General features: G+C 37.2%; 1 protein-coding gene across 2 annotated transcripts in view; it reads left to right on the plus strand.

Annotated features, from left to right (window-relative positions):
* The window catches only part of WDR70 (WD repeat domain 70), a 313,153-nt gene that overhangs the window by 4,502 nt on the left and 284,755 nt on the right, over positions 1–23,896 (plus strand). For both annotated transcript variants that reach the window (XM_067730546.1, XM_067730545.1), the window contains exons 4-5: positions 4,210–4,330; positions 16,576–16,774. In XM_067730546.1, the coding sequence (XP_067586647.1) occupies positions 4,210–4,330; positions 16,576–16,774 (320 nt within the window). The remainder of the gene's footprint in view (positions 1–4,209; positions 4,331–16,575; positions 16,775–23,896) is intronic.

Below are 23,896 nucleotides of genomic sequence, written 5' to 3' on the forward strand. Positions count from 1 at the left end.
TTAGAAGATTCTTGAAGGAATTAAGATGTTGGGCAGAGTACTTTTTAAACAGCAGTGTTATAAATATCACTTTTAGTTCCTGTCACTTTTCTTAGTGAAGTATGTATGCATTTAGCACCTAAGAGGAATTCCAGTAAAGAGTTATTACATTTTTAAAATTTTGAAAAATTACCTCAAGACCATGTATTCCTACTGATATTTGTGGATGAATTAAATGCGTTCAACTTTCTTGATTTAGTGTTACAGTCTTGGATATGGGCTGCTGTTTCTACCCCTGATCTAAACACAAGAATCCAAAGTTTGACTTACTTTTCTTAAAAGAAACGTTAACAAATTCTGATATGGGCATATTTTATTTAATGATTGGTATTGGAATCTTTTCCTGGGCTTTGACATCAGACTTGAGGAAAATAAGAACTTTGGTCCCTTTTAATGGCAAGTTTAATTGTCTGTGTATACGGACGTGAAATTTTGGTTGTTAAATGCTCTAACAGAAAGGATGAGTTACTGTAAAACTTCAATAAAATATGTGTTATGTAAAATGTCAGGGAATAATGTTTCAAATTTTTTTGTTAACCTTTTACTTTTTAAAAATTAATTAAGTATATGTTTTGGCTGCATTGGGTCTTGGTTGCTGCACACAGGCTTTCTCTGGTTGCATTGTGGGAGCTTCTCATTGCTGTGGCTTCTCTTGTTGTGGAGCAGGGACCCTAGGTGCACAGGCTTCAGTAGTTGTGGCACGTGGGCTCAGTAGTTGGGGCGCGTGGGCTCTAGAGCGCAGCCTCAGTAGTTGTGGCACCCGGGCTTAGTTGCTCCACAGCATACGGGATCTTCCTGGACCAGGGATCGAACCTGTGTCCCCTGCATTGGCAGGCAGATTCTTAACCACTGTGCCACCAGGCAAGTCCTTGGATAGTTTGCTGTTTAACCTAAATGAGAGTTGCATACGTCTGGGGTGCTTTTGCAGAAATGGCTATCCAAAATTGGTAACTATCTGAGAGTAGAGAGTTAACAATAAAATGAGGTACTTGGAAGAATAAAATGAGGTGATGGGGGGTAGGTTAATTCACTTTTGTTAAGGGAACATATGGAGCATTTTTACAGTGTTTACAGTGTTCTTGGTCCTACGTTCAGTAAAAATATGTGAAAATGATCCCCTTGGTCAGGGAGCTACAGTTTATTGAATTATGTTTCATTTTGGTTTGTCCTCAGTCAACAATGAGGAAAAAAATATTTTTTTTCCTCAAAAATGTCTTTTCTTTTTTCTTCTTCTTGCTTTTATGAAGCAGCAGGTGACAGCAGAAGCCTCTCTGAATAGAAAATCCTTACTATTGTTTAAAAAAAAAGTTAAATTTTAAATTAAAAAGTTAGATCTTCACCAGGATGGGGCAAATAGTTTGGAGGATTCATCCCCTGGGAAGGAGCTCTAGTTAAGTGGGTGGGTCATAGTTTCCAGATAGTCTGGTGACAAGTAAGCAATAAAGGGCTGTACTTTATGGCCCATTGGAGAGAGAGGCAGGCTCACTGTTTTATAAGGTAGGTGGTAGTCGTTGGATAATTTTACAGTCTCTAGAAAGTCTGGTCACATCAAGGAAAGTTACAGTTGTAGAGCCTCAATTCACTGCTTTGAGGCTTAATAGCTCTGTTACTTCTCTGCCTTGGATTTGTCAACTATAAAGGGAGGATAGTAGTATCTACTTAACCTGTATTGTATAATTGAAATTTGCTAGGACAGTAGAACTTAAATGTTATTACCCCCCCCCCAAAAAGGTAAATATGTGGGGTGATGGTTGTGTTCATTGACTCCATGGGGAGAATTCTATCACAATGTATTTTTGTACCAAATCATCACATTGTGCACTTTACATATCTCACAGTTTTATTTGCCAGTTATACTCCAATAAAGGTGAAGAAAAAAAGTTTCTACTTCAGGGATTGTTATGAAGATTAAAGGAGTTAATTTTTTTTAACATCTTTATTGGAGTATAATTGCTTTACAATGGTGTGTTAGTTTCTGCTTTATAACAAAGTGAATCAGCTATACATATACATATATCCCCATATCTCCTCCCTCTTGCGTCTCCCTCCCACCCTCCCTAGACCACCCCTCTAGGTGGTCACAGAGCACCGAGCTGATCTCCCTGTGCTATGCAGCTGCTTCCCACTAGCTAGCTATTTTACGTTTGGTAGTACATATAAGTCCATGCCACTCTTTCACTTCGTCCCAACTTACCCTTTCCCCTCATATCCTCAAGTCCATTCTCTACATCTGCGGTAAAGGAGTTAATTTACAGGAAATACTTAAAAGAATGCCTACTACATAGCATAGTAAGCTCCATGTATTAGTTGCTATTATTTTTGTTAAAAAGGTTGATATTAAGATGCTAATGGTTACTTTCAAAGAAGTCATAGAAGACCTAATAAAAAAATTGCTTAAATAAGAAAGGTTTAGTATTGCACTATGACAAGAACTCTGGAGTGGGGCTGTTCTGTCTCCTGCGTCCTGATATGAAGGACATGAAGTTTTTTCCCCTTTTTTCTGCTTTGCCAGCTTTAGACTGTTGGCTTGTCCTAAGCAGACTGTCCTCATGTCTCAAAATTTTGTCAGCTAAATTTTGTTACATGCAGGTGACCACCTCCACAGGCTGAAAGGAGACTTCCGTGTAACACTTTTTAGGAGCAAGAAAACCTTTCTCAAATGTACCTTCAGCTGACTTCCCCTCACATGTTATTAGCCGGTATTAGTGTGGCACATCATTTGCAAAAACAGCCATTGCAAGAGCACTATGGTTGACTTGGAATCAAACTTCAGCCCCCCTGTGCAGGGAGGGGCCCAGCAGCTCCTGAAACACAGTGTTGCTTCTTACCTAGGGAGAACTGTGGTTTTGGCAAGGAGAAAGAGAGAAGTGGCTGTTGTGTAGGTGGCTAGTAACGTGTGCCTTAGTATCGTTTCCTGATTAGGGTCAGAACTGCCCCTAAGACCTGAGCCTACAGTTCAAGTGTGGCCTTCCCCGCTTCACTCTCCAATCCCCCCTCACCCTGGAGGGAATGGAGGGAATGTCTGGAGAAGCAGGATGAAGGTCGGAGCCCAGCAGGCTCACTCTTAAATTTGGGCATTATCCTTCTCTTATTGTTTTCAGCCTCCTCCAGCATCAGAGGGCCGAATTGTTAACTCCTAACCCAGCCCAGTGGAGAGCACAAAAAAATTAACCTGAGCTATGCCTTATCTCTTCCTGGAGAGTTTTATCTTCCATGTTTGAAACAAAAGACTAGTTGTTGACGCTAGTTGCTGCCTATCTCCTTGTTACTCATCCTCTACAGCCTAGCAACAAAAGACCTAAAGAGTACAACATTCCAATTAATAAGTGCCCTTTGATACTACTTAACTTTGGGTGTATTATTCTTCATTATTAACTTAAGAAGTAAATGTTAAAGATTATCTCAGGTTATTGAGGATGGTGGCAATTGAGAACAAGCCTTATTCATATAATTAATTTCCTTCCTATGTGCTTTCCGCCCCAGTTGTTGAGTGAGATTATCAGACGAGAAAGATTAGATTTCCTTGGAATAATTTTTTTTGTCTTTCCAAGGTAAACAACTCTGGAAACTAAATGTAATTCAACTTTCCTCATAATTTTGGTAGGAAGTCTCTGACCAAAAGTCCAGTTTGGGAAATTCAGAAAGGAATTTTTGCTTTAAAATGTTAAAAGTGAAAGGTGAGATTACCTAAAATCTTACCTTTGAATGCTTTCTTCTGGTCACTTGCCACATCTTTTTACATAGTACAGTCATGGTTCATATACTGTTCACGTGTTAATTTTGCTTAGCATATCTGTTTATATTTTCTCAGATTTGTACATTTTCCATTACTATTTTTTTTTTTTTGGCTCTGCTGCATGGCTTGTAGGATCTTAGTTCCCTGACCAGGGATTGAACTCAGGCCACTGCAGTGAAAGCACTGAGTCTTAACCACTGGACTGCCAGGGATTTCTCTTCTATCACTATTTTTATTGGCTGTATTTCATATTATGTTGATACACAGTAAACTTCAGTTATTTTCTCAGTGTTGGGCATTTAGATTGATAATTTTTTTTGCTGTTACTGGTAACATGTCTATGTTACATCTTTGTAACTAAGTTAATTTATAGCATTTTAAATAATAACAAATTTTGAAGCCTAACTGTTGAAAAAATTTTATAATCTTTTCAGAAGCAAGAGAAAAAGAGGAAGAAATGAACAGAGAGAAAGAATTAAGAAGGCAAAGCGAAGATCTTGAACCAACATCTTCAGGCTCAAATGTGGCCAGAGATTGCTCTAAATCATCTTCCAGGTGCTTGTCTTTCTCAAAAGAATGCTATTAAACTACCTTTTTCTAGGCGTTCGTAACACAATTTAGGCAAAGTTCCTAATACTAAAAGCTTGAATAATTTCTCCCATTTCAGGCAATTGTGTATGTCTAGAACCAGGAAAAAGTCATTTGTCACATTGTAAATCAATTGACTTTTTCTGAAGTGTTCCAGATGAAGTATTAAAATCTATGCCTTTTGGGCTTCCCTGGTGGCGCAGTGGTTAAGAGTCCGCCTGCCAATGAAGGGGACGTGGGTTCGTGCCCAGGTCTGGGAGGATCCCACATGCCGCAGAGCGGCTGGGCCCGTGAGCCATGGCCGCTGGGCCTGCCCGTCCGGAGCCTGTGCCCTGCAATGGGAGAGGCCACAACAGTGAGAGGCCCGCGTACCATAAAAAAAAAAAAAAAACAAAAAACTATGCCTTTTGACTGCAGAGCATAACTACGTAAAGTTGGAAAGATGTTGACAAGTTTATTATTTTTTTCATGTTTATTTTGTCATTTACATCTTTTGTCCCTCTCCCCAGACTCTGCATTCATAACCTTTTTTGGTAGGATCCTTTATGGAAATAGATAATAAGAAAGAATATAAATAGAGGCACATTATAAAGTTTATCGAGTTATAGGAGAAAGCAGCCATTGAAATTACTTTAAATTGAAATTTAATACTATGTAACTTAATTACTAAGAACTTTAAACAATATAAATAGGTATATAGATATCAAATCTAGGTGGATAATATGAGAATTCTAATGTTGTTTAGATATATTTTAAATCATCAAATTGGTTACATAAACTATTCATGGCAAATTTCACCAGTGGATTTCACTATTTCCTCTTTTTACAGTAGAAAAACATAAAATATCTAAATACACAAAATATCACTTATACTATGTAATTGCATTTTTTGTTCACCCAGAAGGTGCATTCTTTGGTATCTCAGTCTAGGCTGTTGAGCAGAATATCTCTCCATAATAGTGTTGGTTGGTCTTTTCTATAACTTCTCTTTGCGGAGGGAAGGGATATCTATATGGGACTACAAGTCTGGTTCTCCGTTTTCATAACAGTGCAACCTTAACATCTATTTAGTCTCTGAAGCATATGAGTATCTTTGCATATATTAGTAAAGAGCAGGGGTCAGCAAACTTTTTCTGTCAAGGACAGATAGTAAATATTTTAGGAATTGGGGTCCATGTGGTCTCTTTCTCAACTACTCAATTCTGCCATAGATGACACGTAAATGAATGGGCTTATCTGTGTTCAGTAAATCTTTAAAAAACAAACACTGGGCCAAATTTTACCAACCCCTGCTGGAGAGTGTCCTTTCTTTATATTAGTCAAAAAATGCAGTTTAGCATTGTCTATGGTTTTATATCAGTTGTCAGTCTTACAATGTCTTTGGGTTTCAATATGATAGGGAAAAAAACCCTTTTTCCTAAGAGGAACATTTAGTATTTACCTTTAGTTTCTTATTTTTGGGATGATTTAAGATGTCAAAAAACTACTGTTGTGTTTTTGGAAATTTATCTTATTGCTAAGGTTTTGACAAACAAATGATTCCATTAATTGAAAATTGTAAAAATTTCAGTAGTTTTGTTGATTCTGTTTTTTCTGCAATACTAACTTTAAAGTCCAGAGATAAAGAACGTGCAGTATTGGTATTGAGAATAAATTTTATTGATATAAGAAAACCCAGCATTACTTTTGTCATTAGTGATTAAAATTACAGAACTACTGTTGAGATTATAATTACAGATCTTCTTGACTTATGATGGGGTTATGTCCAGATAAACCCATCATAAATTGCAAATATTGTTAAGTTGAAAATGCATTTAATACACCACCTACTGAATATCAAAGCTTAGCCTAGTCTGCCTTAAACATGCTCGGAACACTTATATTAGCCTACATCTGGGCAAAGCCATAGAACACAAAGCCTATTTTATAATAAAGTATTGGCTATCTCAAGTAATTTATTAAATACAATACTAAAGTAAAAAACAGAATGGTTGTATGGGTACAGAATGGTTGTAGGTGTACTGATTGTTTACCCTGATGATTGTGTGGCTGACTGGGAGCTGTGACTTGCTGCCACTGCCCAGCATCATGAGAGAGTTTGGTACTGTTTATTGCCAGTCCTGGAAAAGATCAAAATTCAAAATTCAGTGTATGGTTTCTACTGAATGAGTATTGCTTTCACACCATTGTAGAGTTGAAAAATCGTTAAGTCTAAATTGTAAGTGGGGACCATCTATATCAAATATAAAGATAGGAATGATATATCAAGAAAAATAAAATAATACAACTTTATTACAGTATTTTGTTGATCAAAAGAATGGAAGTTTACTTATCCCTGTTTCAGAAGGCATTGAATGAATAATCCATGGCGGATGAATAGCCTGTCAGAAGCTTAACTGAGACTATATTAATATCAGATATATTTTATCTAGATTTTCTTTCTCTATTATAGGAGTCTTTAAGCTATTTCTGCTTAAACATTGAGTCTTGTTACTAGTGAAATAATTTCACTGTAGCTAAATTAAATTTGAAGTCCGTTTAAAAAAATAGCCATTTTAATAACATCTTTAGGGACTTCCCTGGTGGCGCAGTGGTTAGGAATCCGCCTGCCAGTGCAGGGGACACGGGTTCGAGCCCTGGTCCGGGAAGATCCCATATGCCGTGGAGCAACTAAGCCCGTGCTCCACAACTACTGAGCCTGGGCTCTAGAGCCCGCGAGCCACAACTACGGAAGCCCGCGTGCCTAGAGCCCGTGCTCCATAACAAGAGAAGCCACCACAATGAGAAGCCGGCGCACCGCAACGAGTAGCCCCCGCTCGCCGCAACTAATAAACTACTATAAAATAAATAAATAAAATTAAAAAAAAAGAAAGAAAATATCTTGGACTACAACTTGTAGTAAATAAAGATGTTCTTATTTTAAAATTTATTTATTTCGGGCTGCGTTGGGTCTTTGTTGCTGCGTGCCGGCTTTCTCTAGTTGCGGCGAGCGGGGGCTACTCATTGCGGTGCGCCGGCTTCTCATTGTGGTGGCTTCTCTTGTTATGGAGCACGGGCTCTAGGCACGCGGGCTTCCGTAGTTGTGGCTCGCGGGCTCTAGAGCCAGGCTCAGTAGTTGTGGAGCACGGGCTTAGTTGCTCCACGGCATATGGGATCTTCCCGGACCAGGGCTCGAACTCGTGTCCCCTGCATTGGCAGGCGGATTCCTAACCACTGCGCCACCAGGGAAGTCCCTAAAGATATTTTCTACTATATTAGTATGCATCCAATAAGTTATTTCTTGAATTTAGCACCAGGACGAAAAAATTCCTCTCTTCCCTAAGTGCTTTTTCTTATTAGACACTTGGAACACCATTGCTCTTTTTGCCATGGCTCCTAGAAAGCTTTTCACTCAATTTATTGTTCTGTGATTGTCTTATTCCACAACTCCAGTTTAGGGAACAGTGATTTTGTGCTGGGAACAAGCCTCATGTTCTGGGAAATGTTGGCACCATCTGGCTATAACTGAGTGCTTAGTTAGTTATCTTAAATATATTGCAACTTTTGCTTCCACTATTCAAAACATTAGTAAATTAGTGCCTCTAACATTTTTCATATTAAGGAAACACATGGAAACATCTAGAAATCAAGTAACTTTTACAAGGCCATTGAAGTCAATGACTGAATTGGTAATGGATTCAAGCAAAACAATGGTGACTGACCTTTTGCCTATGCATTGTTTTTAAGAAAATATTTTAAGTTCACCTATGGACGAGGCAGAGTTCTATATTCTAAGAAGTAAAGACAGTTAAGACAGGTTCCTAGGACTTCCCTGGTGGCACAGTGGTTAAGAATCCGCCTGCAAATGCAGGGGACACGGGTTCGATCCCTGGTCCGGGAAGATCCCACGTGCCATGGAGCAACTAAGCTTGTGCGCCACAACTACTGAGCCTGTGCTCTAGAGCCCATGAGCCACAGCTTCTGAAGCATGTGTGCCCTAGAGTCCGTGCACTGCAACTGCTTAGCCCGCGTGCTGCAACTACTGAAGCCCGTGCACCTAGAGCCCATGCTCCGCAACAAGAGAAGCCACTTCAGTGAGAAGCCTGCGTACCACAACAAAGAGTAGCCCCTGCTCGCCACAACTAGAGAAAGCCCGCATGCAGCAATGAAGACGCAACACAGCCAAAAATAAAAATAAATAAGTAATGTTTTTAAAAAAGAAAAAAGACAGGTCCCTATTCATAAGGACGTAACAGGCTAGGAATTCTTTATAGCTATGATTAGATAACTTCTTTCACTCTCATTTAGGTGTTTAATTTTATAATAGCTAGTGAAACTGGGTAGTTATCTGTTAGAAAGAAAAAAAGAGGATAAAGACAGTGATTTTGTTCTAAGGAGCTCATTTTTTCTTTTTAAAGACCTTCAGTTCTAACTAGAGATCAGCAAATAAATACTGTCAGATTTTAGTTTTCCCAGAGATATAAAGGAAGTGGTAACTTCTTTTGCTGATCACCACAAGTACTATGCATTGGCACTTTATGAAGCAGTCTTTATTGGTCCTGAGAAGGGACATGGTGTCCTTTTCCCTTGGGCAAAGAAACCATAATTAAAGGTAATTCTCTTTTGAAGTTTTGTAAAACACATTTTTAATAAAAAATAGGAAAATTCACAGTTGTTAAGGACTTTTAAAGTCTCTTTTGCCAGTGGCTTTCAAAATGCTTAAGGTAGCTTAAAAATAATTCCCTCTCATATATTAGGAAAGAAGTAACAGTAAATTATACAGGCAGAGAAAAATGTTAAATTTTCCTCAGTGAAGCATCTTAAAGTTTAATTTTTGCATATTCTAATTGCCTTGAAGCTATGCATTTTTTCTTGTGATTTTGATATATCTCCTTTTGAATAAATCTGATTACTTCTCCATTTATTTGAATTTTGACCTCATATTTTATATGTATGTTAATAAACTTTTTAGATTTGATATTTTTTCTTATTCTCATTTTCCCATCTGTTTGATAATATTGTTTTAATGTATTTAAGATATCTCTTAGGCAATCAGTTTTCCTCACATAAGAGATTGTTATGCTATTTTCCTTTTTCTAGATTTAATAAAAATTACCTTAAGAGTTTAAATGAGAAATTATTATGAAGTATTTAAGACTTTCAAAACGGTGATAAAGTACAATACCTACTAGACAAGAAGTAAACTTTTGCTGTTAGGAGTGAACACTTCTGAGAACTATCTTCAATCGCATCCCCTTCCCTTCTTGTTGGAAGTAACCAACCTTCTAAATTTGAATTTTTTCCATGTATCTCTTTGTAAGTTTATTGTGTATCTCTGTTTCCCTAAGACTTAAATAATATTGTTTTGCATATTTAAAAATCTTTCTCCCCAGTGTCTAGTGTGCCACTTAGCATGTTATGCTGTAAACTATCATGTACTGTTTCTGTAGTGTGTTCTTTTATATGATTGTGGACACTGTAAGGTTAGGGATATTTTTCCCCTTAATTAGACAAAAATTTTTTTTTTTTTGCGGTAGGCGGGCCTCTCACTGTTGTGGCCTCTCCCGTTGTGGAGCACAGGCTCCAGACGCGCAGGCTCAGCGGCCATGGCTCACGGGCCCAGCTGCTCCGCAGCATGTGGGATCTTCCCGGACCGGGACACGAACCCATGTCCCCTGCATCGGCAGGCGGACTCTCAACCACTGCGCCACCAGGGAAGCTCGACAAAACATTTTTGTTATGAAGTTTGTCATACATATAAAACTTTAGATATCCTTCATTTAAAGTAAAGAGAACAATGAAACAAACACCCAGCATGTGAGACAGTTGTAGAGCTTTATCAGTGCTTTGAAATCCTACTCCTTTGCTCCACAAGGGAAACCTTCCCTGTATTTATCTTTACATCCTCTTTTTAATAATTTTATTATATATGAGTGTATTCCTAAATACATGTTGTTTTGTATGATTTCTTATTTTATATAGATGTCATTAATGCTGTAATGAATGTATTTTTTCAATTTGCTTTTTTTATTCAACAAGAGGTTTTTCACATTCATGTTGACAAGTGAATCTATAGTTCATTTCATTTTCAGTGCATTTTAGTTTTCCACTTAGAAATATACTACGGTTTATCCATTGTCTAGTCAATTTAGGTTGCTGTTTTTCTATACTATTATAAAATATGCTTTTAGAGATCTCCTTATAGCTATCCTCTGTTTTACTGTACAAAAGTGTCTTTAGAGTATATACCTAGTAGTAGACTTGCTAGGTCTTTGAGTAAGTACACGTTTATCTTTATTTATTTATTTATTTTTTCTGTTTTTTTGTTTTGTTTTGTTTTTTTTGGTACGCGGGCCTCTCACTGTTGTGGCCTCTCCCTTTGTGGAGCACAGGCTCCGGACGTGCAGGCTCAGTGGCCATGGCTCACGGGCCCAGCCGCTCCGCGGCATGTGGGATCCTCTGGGACTAGGGCACGAACCCATGTCCCCTGCATTGGCAGGCGGACTCTCAACCACTGCGCCACCAGGGAAGCCCAGTACACGTTTATCTTTAGATTTGGGTCAGTTGTTTTCTAAAGAGTTTGTACCCACTTACTTTCCCACCAGCAGAGTGTAAGAGTTTCCGTTGCTCCACATCCTCATCAACACTTGTTACTGTTAGACATTTTTATTTTTGCCAATCTGATTGTTGTGAGGTGGTATCCTTATAGTGTTTATTTGCATTTTGATGATTACCAGTGTGGTTGTACATCATCATTTCAAAAGTTTATTTGTCATATATTTTTTCTTCTGAAGATATAGTAAGAACTATGTCTTCTGCAAGATTTTCTCTCAGGTTCCTTGTGTTCTCCCCTTAATTGGTGGTTTACTATTACTATTTTTTTGTTTTTCAGTGGTATTTTTTTAAAACATAAGTTTCAAATGTTAATATATTCTCATTTTAACCTTTTCTTTTGTGATGTGTGCCTTTTGTTTAAGAAATGAGTCCTTACTCTGAGGTCATAAAGATAACTTTCTATATTTTTATCTAAAGTTTTTAAGTTTTGTTTTCCATATTTAGGTCTTAAATCAACATAGGATTAATTTTTTTGTGGATAATGTAAAGATGTTATTCATTTTTATTTTTTGCTCCATATGAATAATCAGTTTCCCCAGCCCCTTTATTTTTAATTTAAAAAATTTAGTAGAGTGTTTTTTAGAGCAGTTTTAGGTTCACAACAAAATTGAGCCGAAGGTACAGAGAGTTTTCCATGTATCACCTGGCCCAGTACATGCATAGCCTCCTCCATTATCAACAGCCCCCACCAGAGTGGTATATTTGTTACAGTTGGTGAACCTACACTGACACATCTTCATCACTCAGAATCCAGAGTTTACATGAGCGTTCACTCTTTGATGTTGTACCTTCTGTCAATTTGTACAAATTTGTAATGACATTTATCCACCACTATGGTATCAATCAGAGTAGTTTCACTGCCTTCACCATGCTCTGTGTTCCATCTCTTCATCCCTCCCTCCCCACAAACCCTTAGCAACCACTGATCTTTTAAATTTTTATCGAAGTAGGGTATACACATTACAAAGTCAAACATTATAAAGTCTCATTTCTCCCTGCTCATGATTCTGGCTTCCCAGAGGAAATGATTAAATTTCTTTTAGCATTTTTTTCCTTCAATTTACCTCTGTATTTCTAAATGTTTTCTTTTACTATGGTGTCTTGATTTTTTGAATTGGGGTAAAAATTTTTTTAACATAAGAATTTCCATTTTAAACGATTTAAATTATACAATTTAGAGGCATTAGTAATGTTTATAATGTTGTACAGCCATCATCACTATTTCCAAAAATTTTATCACTCCAAACAGAAACTTTAGCCATTAAGCAGTAATTCCCCATCTTTCACTGATGAACACTTGGGTTTCCATCTTTTGGGTATTGTGAGTGCAGTGAACACTGGCATACAGGTATCTGTTTGAGTCTTTGATTTTAATTCTTTTGGGTATATGCCTACGAGTGAAATTTCTGGGTCATATGGTAATTTTATGTTTAACTTTTTGAAAAACTGCCAAACTGTTTTCCACCATGGCTGCGCCATTTTACATTCCCACCAGCAATGTGTGAGGGTTCCAATTTCTCCACGTTCTTGCCATCACTTGTTACTTTCCATGTTTTGTTTTGTTTTTATTATAGTCATCTCGGTAGGTGGGAAGTGGTATCTCCTTGTAGTTTTTTTTTTTTTTTTAAATATATTTATTTATTTTTGGCTGTGTCAGGTCTTGGTTGCTGCTTGCAGGACCTTTCGTTGCAGCATGCGGGCTTCTCTCTAGTTGTGGCATGTGGGCTCCAGAGCACATGGGCTCTGTAGTTGGGGCATGTGGGCTCTCTAGGTGTGGTGCGTGGGCTTAGTTGTCCTGCTGCATGTGGGATCCTAGTTCCCCGACCAGGGATTGAACCCACGCCCCCTGCATTGGAAGTCAGATTCTTAACCGCTGGACCACCAAGGAAGTCCCTCCTTGTAGTTTTTATTTTCATTTCCCTAATGTCTAATGATGTTGAGCATTTTTTGATATACTTATTGATCATTTGTATATCTTCTTTTGAGAAATGCATATTCAAGTCCTTTGCCCATTTTAAAATTGTGTTGTTTGTATTTCTGTTGTTAAGTTGTAGGAATTCTTTATACATTCTGGTTATTAACTCATCAGATATGTGATTTGCAAATATTTTATTCATTCTTTAGATTGTTTTTTTACTTTCTTAATATCCTTTGATGCATGAAAGCTTTTAATTTTGGTGAAGTCCAACTTACCTATTTTTTCTTTTTGTTGATCATGTTTTTCATGTCATATCTAAGAAACCATTGCCAAATTATAGGTCATGAAGATTTCTCCTGTTTTCTTCTAAAAAAACAAAGCTTTGGCTCTTACATTTTGCTTATTGATCCATTTTTTTTTTTTTGCGGTACGCGGGCCTCACACTGCTGCGGTCTCTCCCATTGCAGAGCACAGGCTCCGGACGCGCAGGCTCAGTGGCCATGGCTTACGGGCCCAGCTACTCTGCGGCACATGGGATCCTCCCAGACCGGGGCACGAACCCGTGTCCCCCACATCGGCAGGCAGACTCTCAACCACTGCGCCACCAGGGAAGCCCTTATTGATCCATTTTGAGTTCATTATGTATATGATGTGAGGTAGGGATCCAACTTTTTTTGTTTTTGTTTTATTTTTGACCCATCTGGGTGATTCTTTTTTTTTTTAAATAAATTTATGTATTTTATTTATTTTTGGCTGCATTGGGTCTTGCTGCGCACGGGCTTTCTCTAGCTGCGGCAAGCGGGGGCTACTCTTCATTGCGGTGCATGGGCTTCTCATTGCGGTGGCTTCTCTTGTTGTGGAGCACGGGCTCTAGGCGGGTGGGCTGCAGTAGTTGTGGCACGTGGGCTTCAGTAGTTGCGGCTTGCAGGCTCTAGAGCACAGGCTCAGTAGTTGTGGTGCACAGGCTTAGTTGCTCTGCGGCATGTGGGATCTTCCCGGACCAGGGCTCAAACCTGTGTCCCCTGCATTGGCAGGCAGATTCTTAACCACTATGCCACCAGGGAAGTCCCATCTTGGTGATTCTAATGTGTAACGTAAGGTGTGATTCCAGAGTAGTTTTCTATTTTATTTTATGAATGTTCAGCATTCATTATATGGTGATAATTTTCTTCACTGTTTTTTTAAAATGCACACTTATTATATATAAGTTACTTATTATGATAATTTGAATTCAGTTCTGGGATTGGTCTTTTGCTCTCTTGGCTGTATTTCATTTGGTCCTATATATTTTAAGTATGTTTCATGTTAGATTTTCTCCTTTGTAGCATGTTGAGAGTCTGTTTCACAGTGCATACAGATAATTTAAAAAACGTCTACAATGTTGTTAAAATTTGGCTTAGAGAAAGACAGTAATCTAAAACTACCCTATTTATTTGCTTAAAGAAATATTATATGGGTGTAAGTTATCATTCAGAAATCAAGAAGAAATACGTCATTTATCCTATGAAAAATAGCTGTAGGATAGTAGAGAAATACTGATATACTCCAGATTTGTAAGGTAGGAATCATTTAGACATTCGCACTTCCTTTTAAGAAAGTAGTACCAGAAACAATGAATTTTGCCTATGGATTTAATGAAATTGTACAACCATACATCTTATTTAATGCCTAGCTAAAATCTCACTTAAAAAGTCAGGTGGAAAAAAAAGTCAGCCGAGGAAAACGTTAGGATTGACTCAGCTGTTTTCTCATCGAGTACATATTGTTTCTCAGGCTCTGGTTCATATTTGGGTACCACATTGAATCAAGGCGTATTTTAAACGTGGAATGTACTGTTTTCAGTCAAGGACATTTTTGGACATAATTTCATGGACTTTGTTTTTCAGGATTTTGAAAATATGTTAAAAATGGTTCGTTTTTTTGGCTTGTGCACATTAGCAGCAAAAAGCCAGAAGCAGAATTAGAAGCTGATACATTCTATCAGGTTTCATGTGGGTATTAGGCCTGCATAATCAGCCATGAAATCTATATGGATCTGTTTAGTTCTCAGTTCAATGATTATTTTTGAACTAGTTAACTGGGTTAAAGCATGGGTGCTAAGGGTTAACATTTCAATTTAGAGCTCTCTGTGGCCTTAGTTTTGCATTAAGGAAGTCTGTGACTTGTAACCAGTACAGTCAGAAATTTGTGATCTGATCACAAGAGAGAAAATTTGGGAGCATGAATAGTTTAATACAGATTTATTCAGTCATTCAAGTGTTTATTGAACATCTTCTGGGGGTTAGGCACTGCTTTAGAAATTGGGGATACAGCATTTAGCAAGTCAGATGAGATCTCAGCTCATATTGCTGTGGGGACATTTGAGGGGATGGATAACAGATTACAAACAACTAAATAATTAAACAATATAATTTAGCAATGTACATAATAAAGATCATCAAAGTAAGGTAATTAAGGTAATGGTGACTGATGGGGATGTGTTTGAAAGTTTAGAAAGGGGTGTGTGTCTGAAGGCCTCTTTGAGGAGGTGACATTTGAGGAGAACTGAATGATGAGAAAGAGGCCATGTGACAAGTGTTTTAGCAGAGGGAACTGCAAGTGCAAAGACCCTCAGGCTGAACCAAGCTTCAAGTGTTCAGTTATGAAGAAGGCTTGTGGGGCTGGAGCACCTTGAGCTTAACTGTTGAAAAAAAGAGAAATTCTCTTTATGGAGGTTTGCTAGCTCCTGTCTTTGTATAAGGATAACATGTATGTGAGTATGTATTCCTTTTAATATTGAACCTAGATGAAAATAAAAAGAAAAATCCCATTTTTTTCTTCAGTAGATATTGACTGCCCATGTCAGTCATCATGTAGGTGCTAGAGCCACAGCAATGAACACAACAAATGTCTGCTTTCATTGAGCTTATATTCTAGAGATACTTCATTATTTGAAAATATTTGATAGATTAATTGATATAATTAGAAATGCAGTTCTCAACCTTTTGGGATGGGGTGGGAGGTAGAGGGATGGTGGATGGTGGTGGCTTCCGAATGTATAAAGGTGTTTGATATAGACTTTAATGAGAGTGTGTAATAGTCCTCAGGTGTGTTGGGTAGAAAAACAGTTGAGAATCAATATGATACTCCCTAGGGTAAGGTATCTTTACAATCCAGCAAAGCTATCAATACGTTTAACATTTTAGCAACTCAGCAAACTCGGATTAGCACTGAGAAATAATTTGTATTTCAGAAAATATATTGAAACATTTTGACAGTAATATTAACTTTCTTACATGACTGACTTTATTTACTCCTGTGGCAAACAGTGATCGTATTCACATATAGTGAATAGAAACATTGGTTATCTCAGTAGTTTTCTTTCTTATGGTGTAGTATCTAGTAGTTTTTCTTCCACATTCCAGTTGTTCTGCTGGCTCTTTATGAATGAGGATTATCTAATGGGCCTCTAACATGTAATTGCTCTGAGCTTTTGTCTCTGACTTTGTATTTAGGTAAGATAGATAAAAGAAGTTTTTTACTTTCTTTAGGTGAAATAATATTTGAGTCACACATTCAATGTTTGAATTACAAATTTAAAAACATTAAAAAAACTCAGTTGTTAAAAGGAGAGTCAGGGTTTCCTGAGAAATCAGTATTATCTCCAGAGTACTTTCTTTGTTTCAGCAAAGGCAATGAGTTTCTGTTTCTATATTTTCAGGGATACAAGCAGCAGTGAAAGTGAAGCAAGTTCTGAATCTTCTGATGATGAGTTAATTGGCCCCCCTTTACCCCTTAAAATGGCAGAAGAACCAGTTAATCATATGGAGGAAGATATCCTTGGTCCTTTACCTCCACCTCTTGGTGAAGATGTGGAAGAAGATGATGATGATGATGATGATGATTCAGAAGAGGAGGAAGTAAGTATTTCAGTAGTAATTTAAGAATTCAGTGGAGTAGTGTCTTTTAGAGTAGTGTAGAGATCAGTTCCCTGCTAGACAGTTATTCATGAATGAGATCAAATTAAAAAAAAAATCTGAGTTTACTACTCACAGCCCCTTGTTGAAAGAACTCTAAAGAATGTATTTCAGGAACAAAGAAGTAGAACTCAAAAATAATAAATGGACAGTAGGAAGCAATGTGTTAAAAAGTTAATAAACATTTTGTTAAGTTTATGTAGCATTGAGTGTAATGTTGATGATGAATAAATCTGGGAAGATTTAAAAATAAAGTGGATCTAATATTATTTTGAACAATAATGTGGAAGATAGGAGAGTGGAATCAGTTCAGTCATTTTGAAATCATATTATTTGGGCGGAGGCTAGAGATGTTATTAGTTAATTTTAGATTAGCTTAGGTCAAGTTACAAGTTACAATTTTAAGAGTAAATGCCCCCAAAATAGAAATTGTGTAACCTCCAAAATAGTAAAAGGAAAAACATATAAAGAAAACCATTGATGTACTTTGTATTTTTGATACCTAGAATGGATCATTTTTTAATACCACCTTTCTCTATGTGACAGATTATTTTCAGTAATAATTATGAGTTAAAACAAATAATAATGGTCAGAAGAGAAACTGACAACCTTTGCAGATCTGTCAGTGACTTCATCAAAATGGGCATTCTTTGCTTATTTGTGTTTACTACACAGTATATTAAATTGGTCATTCTATGTCTATTCATAGTTTATTAAAGAAAGCTTTTCATGCACACATGTGTATGTGTGTGTATGTAAAATTAGGAAAAGAGGAACATAAGGATAATTCAGGCAGTTTCATTAAAAATTTTGTTTTACAATAAATTCCTGAAACTGCAGTGTTGACCATATCATTTTTCTTTTGATGTCAGTCCTAGTGGCTTTTTAATATCTCTGTCCTTAAAACACTTTCACTAAAATCTCTTCTTCCAGAAAATCCATCATTTTCTAATATATTTGGTAAAAACTTCTAAAGTTTCTTCTGTAAAAATTGGAGAAAATGGCTAAATAATGGCATATGTTGTCATTAAATGATCCATTGCTTTAGAATGTTTTTTTTTTTTTTTAAATAGTAACTTTCTTTTTTTTTTAATTTATTTATTTATGGCTGCGTTGGGTCTTCGTTGCTGTGCGCGGGTTCTCATTGCGGTGGCTTCTGTTGTTGCGGAGCACGGGCTCTAGGCACACAGGCTTCAGTAGCTGTGGTTCGAAGGCTCTAGGGCACAGGCTCAGTAGTTGTGGCACACGGGCTTAGTTGCTCCGCGGCATGTGGGATCTTCCCGGACCAGGGATCGAACCCGTGTCTCCTGCATTGGCAGGCAGATTCTTAACCACTGTGCCACCAGGGAAGCCCGCTTTAGAATGTTTTTGATGAAAGCAATTGATGTGTTTAAACATTCCCATTTTGAATTCTTCTGCCAACCTAGTCTACCATATTTTGTCTTTTCCTCCTGGCATTGAAAGTATAGCAGAATGGAAGACTCTTTTTGTTTCTTTGACTTTATAATCATTGTTTATTTTGAACCTACTGTTTAAATGCAAGAACATGAAGTACACCAGGGATTGGAGATATGAAACCACCCTTGAAGTAAGCTTGAATGATTCTGAACCATTAAAAATATTATCTGAACATGTGTGTAGCTGAGTACATTTGTGCATGTATGTGGTGCAGATAGTATAACTGGGAGTGCGCCAAACTAACTTCGTGTAGAATGCAATGTTTATTAAAAGATAAGTAATAAAAATGTGCTAATTTGAAGCTTACATATGTGTTATCAAAACTCAGCGCTAATCATAGCAAAAAACAAAAAAACAAATTTCTAAACTGACAGTTTTAGAATTGCCAGCACCTGGTGATAATAAAAAGTAGTCTCATCTTTAGTTGATTTTATTTTTGTTTTTAAATTCTCTAAAGAAAATGTACCCCCTTTTGGTCTGTAATACTACCACTGAAATGCTCTTGATATGCCATTGAAGAAAGTGCAGTCATTCCAAAAAAAGACAGGAAAGGGGAAAAAAGAAGTAGATGGAAATCTTGGTAAATAGAGATCACAAAATAAGATGGTAAGCATGAATACAAATACAGTTGACCCTTGAACATTGCAGGAATTAGGGGCACCGACTCTCTGAGCAGACAAAAATCCGAGTATAATTTACAGTCAGCCCTCCATTTACACGGTTCCTCCACATCTGAGGCTCCACATCCTCAGATTCAACCAACTGTGGATCATGTAGTACTGTAGTATTTACTACTAAAAAAAAAATCTGCATATAAGTGGACCTCTGCAGTTCAAAGTCATGTTGTTCAAAGGTCAGCTGTATATCATTATTCACAATAGATGTAAATGGCTAAACTTGCCACTTAAAAGACAAAACTTCTCAGATTGGATTAAAAAATTCAGGCATATTCTGCTTATGAATGATACATCTAAAATGTATGACATAGAAAGGTTGAAAGAAAAAGGAATAAAGGAGACTATAGCAGGAAAATACTAACTGAAAGATAACTGATTAGTATTATAAAATTAATGTAAAGATAAAATGAGTGTCATTAGCTAATGGTAAAAGAAACAACTTATTCTCCAGGGAAATTTGATAGTCCTTAACCTGTGTGCATTTTAACACAATATAATCAAAGCAAAAATTGACAGAATTATAAGGAGAAATGGACAGACCTACAGTGATAATGGAAGATTGTTCAGAAACAATTCAGGAATTGTTAAGATGGCAATTAGTAAGAGTATAGATTTTAGCAGTACAAATGCACAAGTTTTATCTATTTAACATATATAGAACCTTCATCCAGCATTTTCTTTTCAAGCATACATGGGTAATCAGAAACAACAGCAACCACACATCTAGGCCACAGTGTGTGGTGGACAAGGAAAAGATGTGTTTAATTATTTTGGGTGGTTCATAGAGTAGGTAATATTTAGGTTGAACTATCATATGTGAGAATGACTTACGTTTGTTTGTTATGAATGTTTGTGTGCCCCCCAAATTCATATGTTGAAGTCCTAACCTTCAGTGTGACTGTATTTGGAGATGAGCCTCTTTGGAAATAATCAAGGTTAAGTTAGGTCATAAGGGTGGGTCCTGATCCAAATAGGATTAGCCTCCTTATAAGAAGAGAGATACTAGAGAGCTAGGTCTGCACATAACAGCAAGAAGCTGGCTGTTTATAAGCCAGGAAGAAAGTCTGCAACAGAAGCCAAATTTGCTGGCACTTAGCCATGGACTTCTAGCCTCCAAAACTGTGAGAAAATAAATTTTTAATCTTTAAGCCACCCAGTCTGTGGTCTTTTGTCTGAGCTGATGAATGCAGTTTGCAATGCTGGCAAGATACCGGGGAAGAGAGAATAGAAGTATGAAGGGTGTTGTGAGGAGAAAAAAAGTTGCTATAGTGAGGACCTGAATGTGTGCAAGTACATGATAGTGTGGTGAAATGTCATGTGATTAGTGCATGGCTGTTTTTTCTTACTAGGGGGAAGTGGAAAGATGAGGCTGATGAGATCAGATCCAGCGAGGAAATACAGTAATCCCCCCTTATCCAGGGGGATATGTTTCAATACCCCAGTAGATGCCTGAAACTGTGGATGGTACCAACCTTTACATATACACTATGTTTTTCCTATACATATATACCTGTGATAAAGTTTAATTTATAAATTAGGCACAGTAAGAGATTAACAATAGTAACTTATAATAGAACAATTATAATGATGTACTGTAGTAAAAGTTACTGGCATACCTTGGAGGTATTGCTGGTTGGGTTCTAGACCACCACAATGAAGCAAATGCTGAAATAAAGCAAGTCACATGAATTTTTTGGCTTCCCAGTGCACATAAAAGTTATGTTTACACTATTCTATACTCTATTAAGTGTGCAATATAGCATTATATCTAAAAGAAAACAATGTACATACTTTAATTTAAAAATATGTTATTGCTAAAAAATGTTAACCATCATCTGAGCCTTCAGCGAGTTGTAATCATTTTGCTGGTGGAGGGTTTGAAATGTTGTGAGATTTACCAGAATGTGACACAGAGACATGAAATGAGCAAATGCATTGGAAAAATTGTGCCAATAGACTTGCTCCAAGCAGGGTTGCCACAAACCTTCAATTTGTAAAAAACGCAGTAAAGAGCAATAAAACAAGGTATGCCTGAATGTGTATGCGGTCTTTCCCTCTCTCTCAAAATATATTATTGGACAGGTATAATGCCTTTTCGATCTTAATTAAGCATTTAAGATCATGCACTGTGGTCATAACTTTTGCAGTTTGAGGTGCGAAAGCAAAACTAGCATGAATTTCTTTTTGCTTCTTCATGATTTCACAGATAGGAGATTTGTTCTTACTGTAGATCCTAGCAACCTCTGCATACCATCTTTTTCCTTTCCTTATCAAGTTGATAACTTTTCAACTTTTCACTTAAAGGAAGCACTTTATAGCTTCTTTTTGGCATTTTCAAATTGCCAGCATCACTCTTGCACTTTGGGGCTGTTATTAAGTAAAATAAGAATTACTTGAACACAAACACTGTGATATCTTGACAGATGACTACTAAGTGACTACTGGGCAGGATACACTATACAAAGGGATGCTTTACTTGTTGGGCAGGAAGGAGCAGGATAGCTTGAGATTCTGTTATGTTACTCAGAAAGGCACACAATTTAAAACTTATGAATTATTTGTTTCTGGAACTTTTGATTTAATATTTTCATAGCAAGGGTAACTGAAACTGCAGAAAGCAAAAACCAGGGATAAGAGGGGATACCTGTACTTTGTGGAGGAGGTGGAATTTGAATGAGCCTTTTAGAGGGTAACATTTTGATGGGTGAGGTGAGTGGAGGCCACCTCCTATCTAGGAAGAGTGAATGGCCAGAACAAAGGCACAGTGTACAAGATTAGATTTGGGAAGATGGGAAAATCAACTTCTCTAGAATAGAGGGTTAATGAAGGTTGGACCTTTGACTTGGAGCTGATAGGTGAGTAAACCCAAAGTGCAGCTATGCAGAGAAGGAAAAACATGCGTGGGTGTGGGACTCAGAAGTCCATTTGAAATCTTATCATAGCTGTAATTAAAGTGTATCAGGAGACTGAATGACAGCTTTCTGTTTTTTTTATAAGATTATGTGCTGGTTCTTTTTGGAAGTAAAGCATTAAGGCTTTTCATGGTGTGCCTTTCCTCTTGTAAACATAGTAAACAGAAAATGCTAATTAAATAACATGCAGGTCATAGCAAGTCTGTTGGTGATTTGTGCCAGTAACAGCTTCACTTTTAAAGTATGCACTAATTGATAATGCAATACTTATCACCATTGTTAATGGATTAACTCTGAAAATTTAGATTGGAGATAAAACAAGAGTGGGAGATTCCTTATTTCCTTTCCATTTCTCCTTCTGTTTTTCTTTCCAACATATATCACAAACAGCATTTTCAAGACTAGGGCAGAGGTGATGGATGAAGCAGATAGCTTGGAAATTTTGTGAATGTGGCTTTGCAGTAGCCTTCCTAGATTCAGGTAAATTATATTGGCCTTGAATGGAGGCCTTCGATTTTCAGACTTTGTGGTTTGATAGTAGATGAGTGGCAACGTCAGTCTGTTTTTTAAGTTCTGAGTGAGAACAAACTTTTCTACTTTATTATATTTGATAAGTGGGATATTGGCAGCCTTCTAGATCAAACAGTAGTAGAATTAGGGATCATAGGCAAAGGAAATCTGTTGATTATTGTCTTGAATATGAATGTTATTGTGGAAAATAGACAAAGTGGCCTGATTCATTTTATTTACATTGCAGTGTTGGGCCTTGTTTCAACGCTGAGTTTCAAATGTTTCTGGCCTTTGAAAGAATTTTGTTTTTGTGGTTGGTTGGACTTAGGGCCTAGTAATTCTTTGCTTGTTGATTCAGAAACTTAATTTAGTTCCTTCAGGAAATCAGTTTGAGGTAATGCTAAGCAAAATTATAAGAGATTGTTTTATATATCAGAATGCTAGTTATATTTTTACAATTTGGGATATGTCAGAATTGTCCCGTCTACTTATTAAGGCTTAACCATTCTGTAGGTGCCCTTGATTTCCTTTCCTTTTTTCTCTCATACTTGGATTCATCACCATCAACCTTTTGTATTTTTTGTTTCCTTTTGTTTTAGCCTTTTTCTTTCTACTTGCTCTTGGCTCTAAGCTTGCAAACATACTGAAATCTTCCTTTAAGTCAGTTTCCCCTCCAACCTACTGTCCAATTTCCTCTTTTTCTTTATCAGCTAATGTCTCGAAAGCAGTATTTATATTTGCCACCTCTCTTTCGTCACGACACAGTTTCTCCCTGAATCTTTGTTGTCAGCTTCTGCTCTTACCATTTCATAGAGATCCCCAGTGACAAAATCCAAATATCCGAAGACCCTTTCTCAGTTCTCATTTTTTACCTACCTCTGCATTATTGGACAATGTTGAATTCTTCTTCCTTGAAACTCTTCCCTTGCCATTTCTGTATACTGTTGGCTTGCTGCCTATCTCTTTGACTTTTTTCAACAGATATTTATTGAGCACATCTTATGAGTCAGGTACTTTGCAGGTGTTAGGGATACAGCAGAACATAATGCAGACAAATCCCTGCTCTGGTGGTGCTTACATTTCCACTAGAGCCTCTTTTACTACTTCATATTTCCTTACATTTCTCCAACAATAAGCATTCCCTGAGGGTATGTCCTTGTGTACCTTAACATTTCATATTTGGCCTGGGTGGAGTTTCTTACATCTTCCTGTACTCATGACTCCTATTCACTCAGAGCAACTGGAGGTATTACCTCATTTCATTTGAACTTCAGTTTCAGCTTTCTAACCACACATGAAACATGTCCATGTTTAAGCCCCCACAATATTCTAAATTCAGCATTTAAGATCAAACTCAGGCATTTGCTTTCCCACTTGAACTTTTGCTGTGGTCACTTAGCGTATCTCTTTGCCTCTAGGATCTTCAGTCCCTTTTCCTCACTGCTGCAAGATTAAACTATTGATAACACAAGTCATTGCAAGTAATGGTACTCATTCCCTAGATGAGG

The sequence above is a fragment of the Pseudorca crassidens genome, chromosome 3 (assembly GCF_039906515.1).
Source record: "Pseudorca crassidens isolate mPseCra1 chromosome 3, mPseCra1.hap1, whole genome shotgun sequence".
Classification (NCBI taxonomy): Eukaryota; Metazoa; Chordata; class Mammalia; order Artiodactyla; family Delphinidae; genus Pseudorca; species Pseudorca crassidens.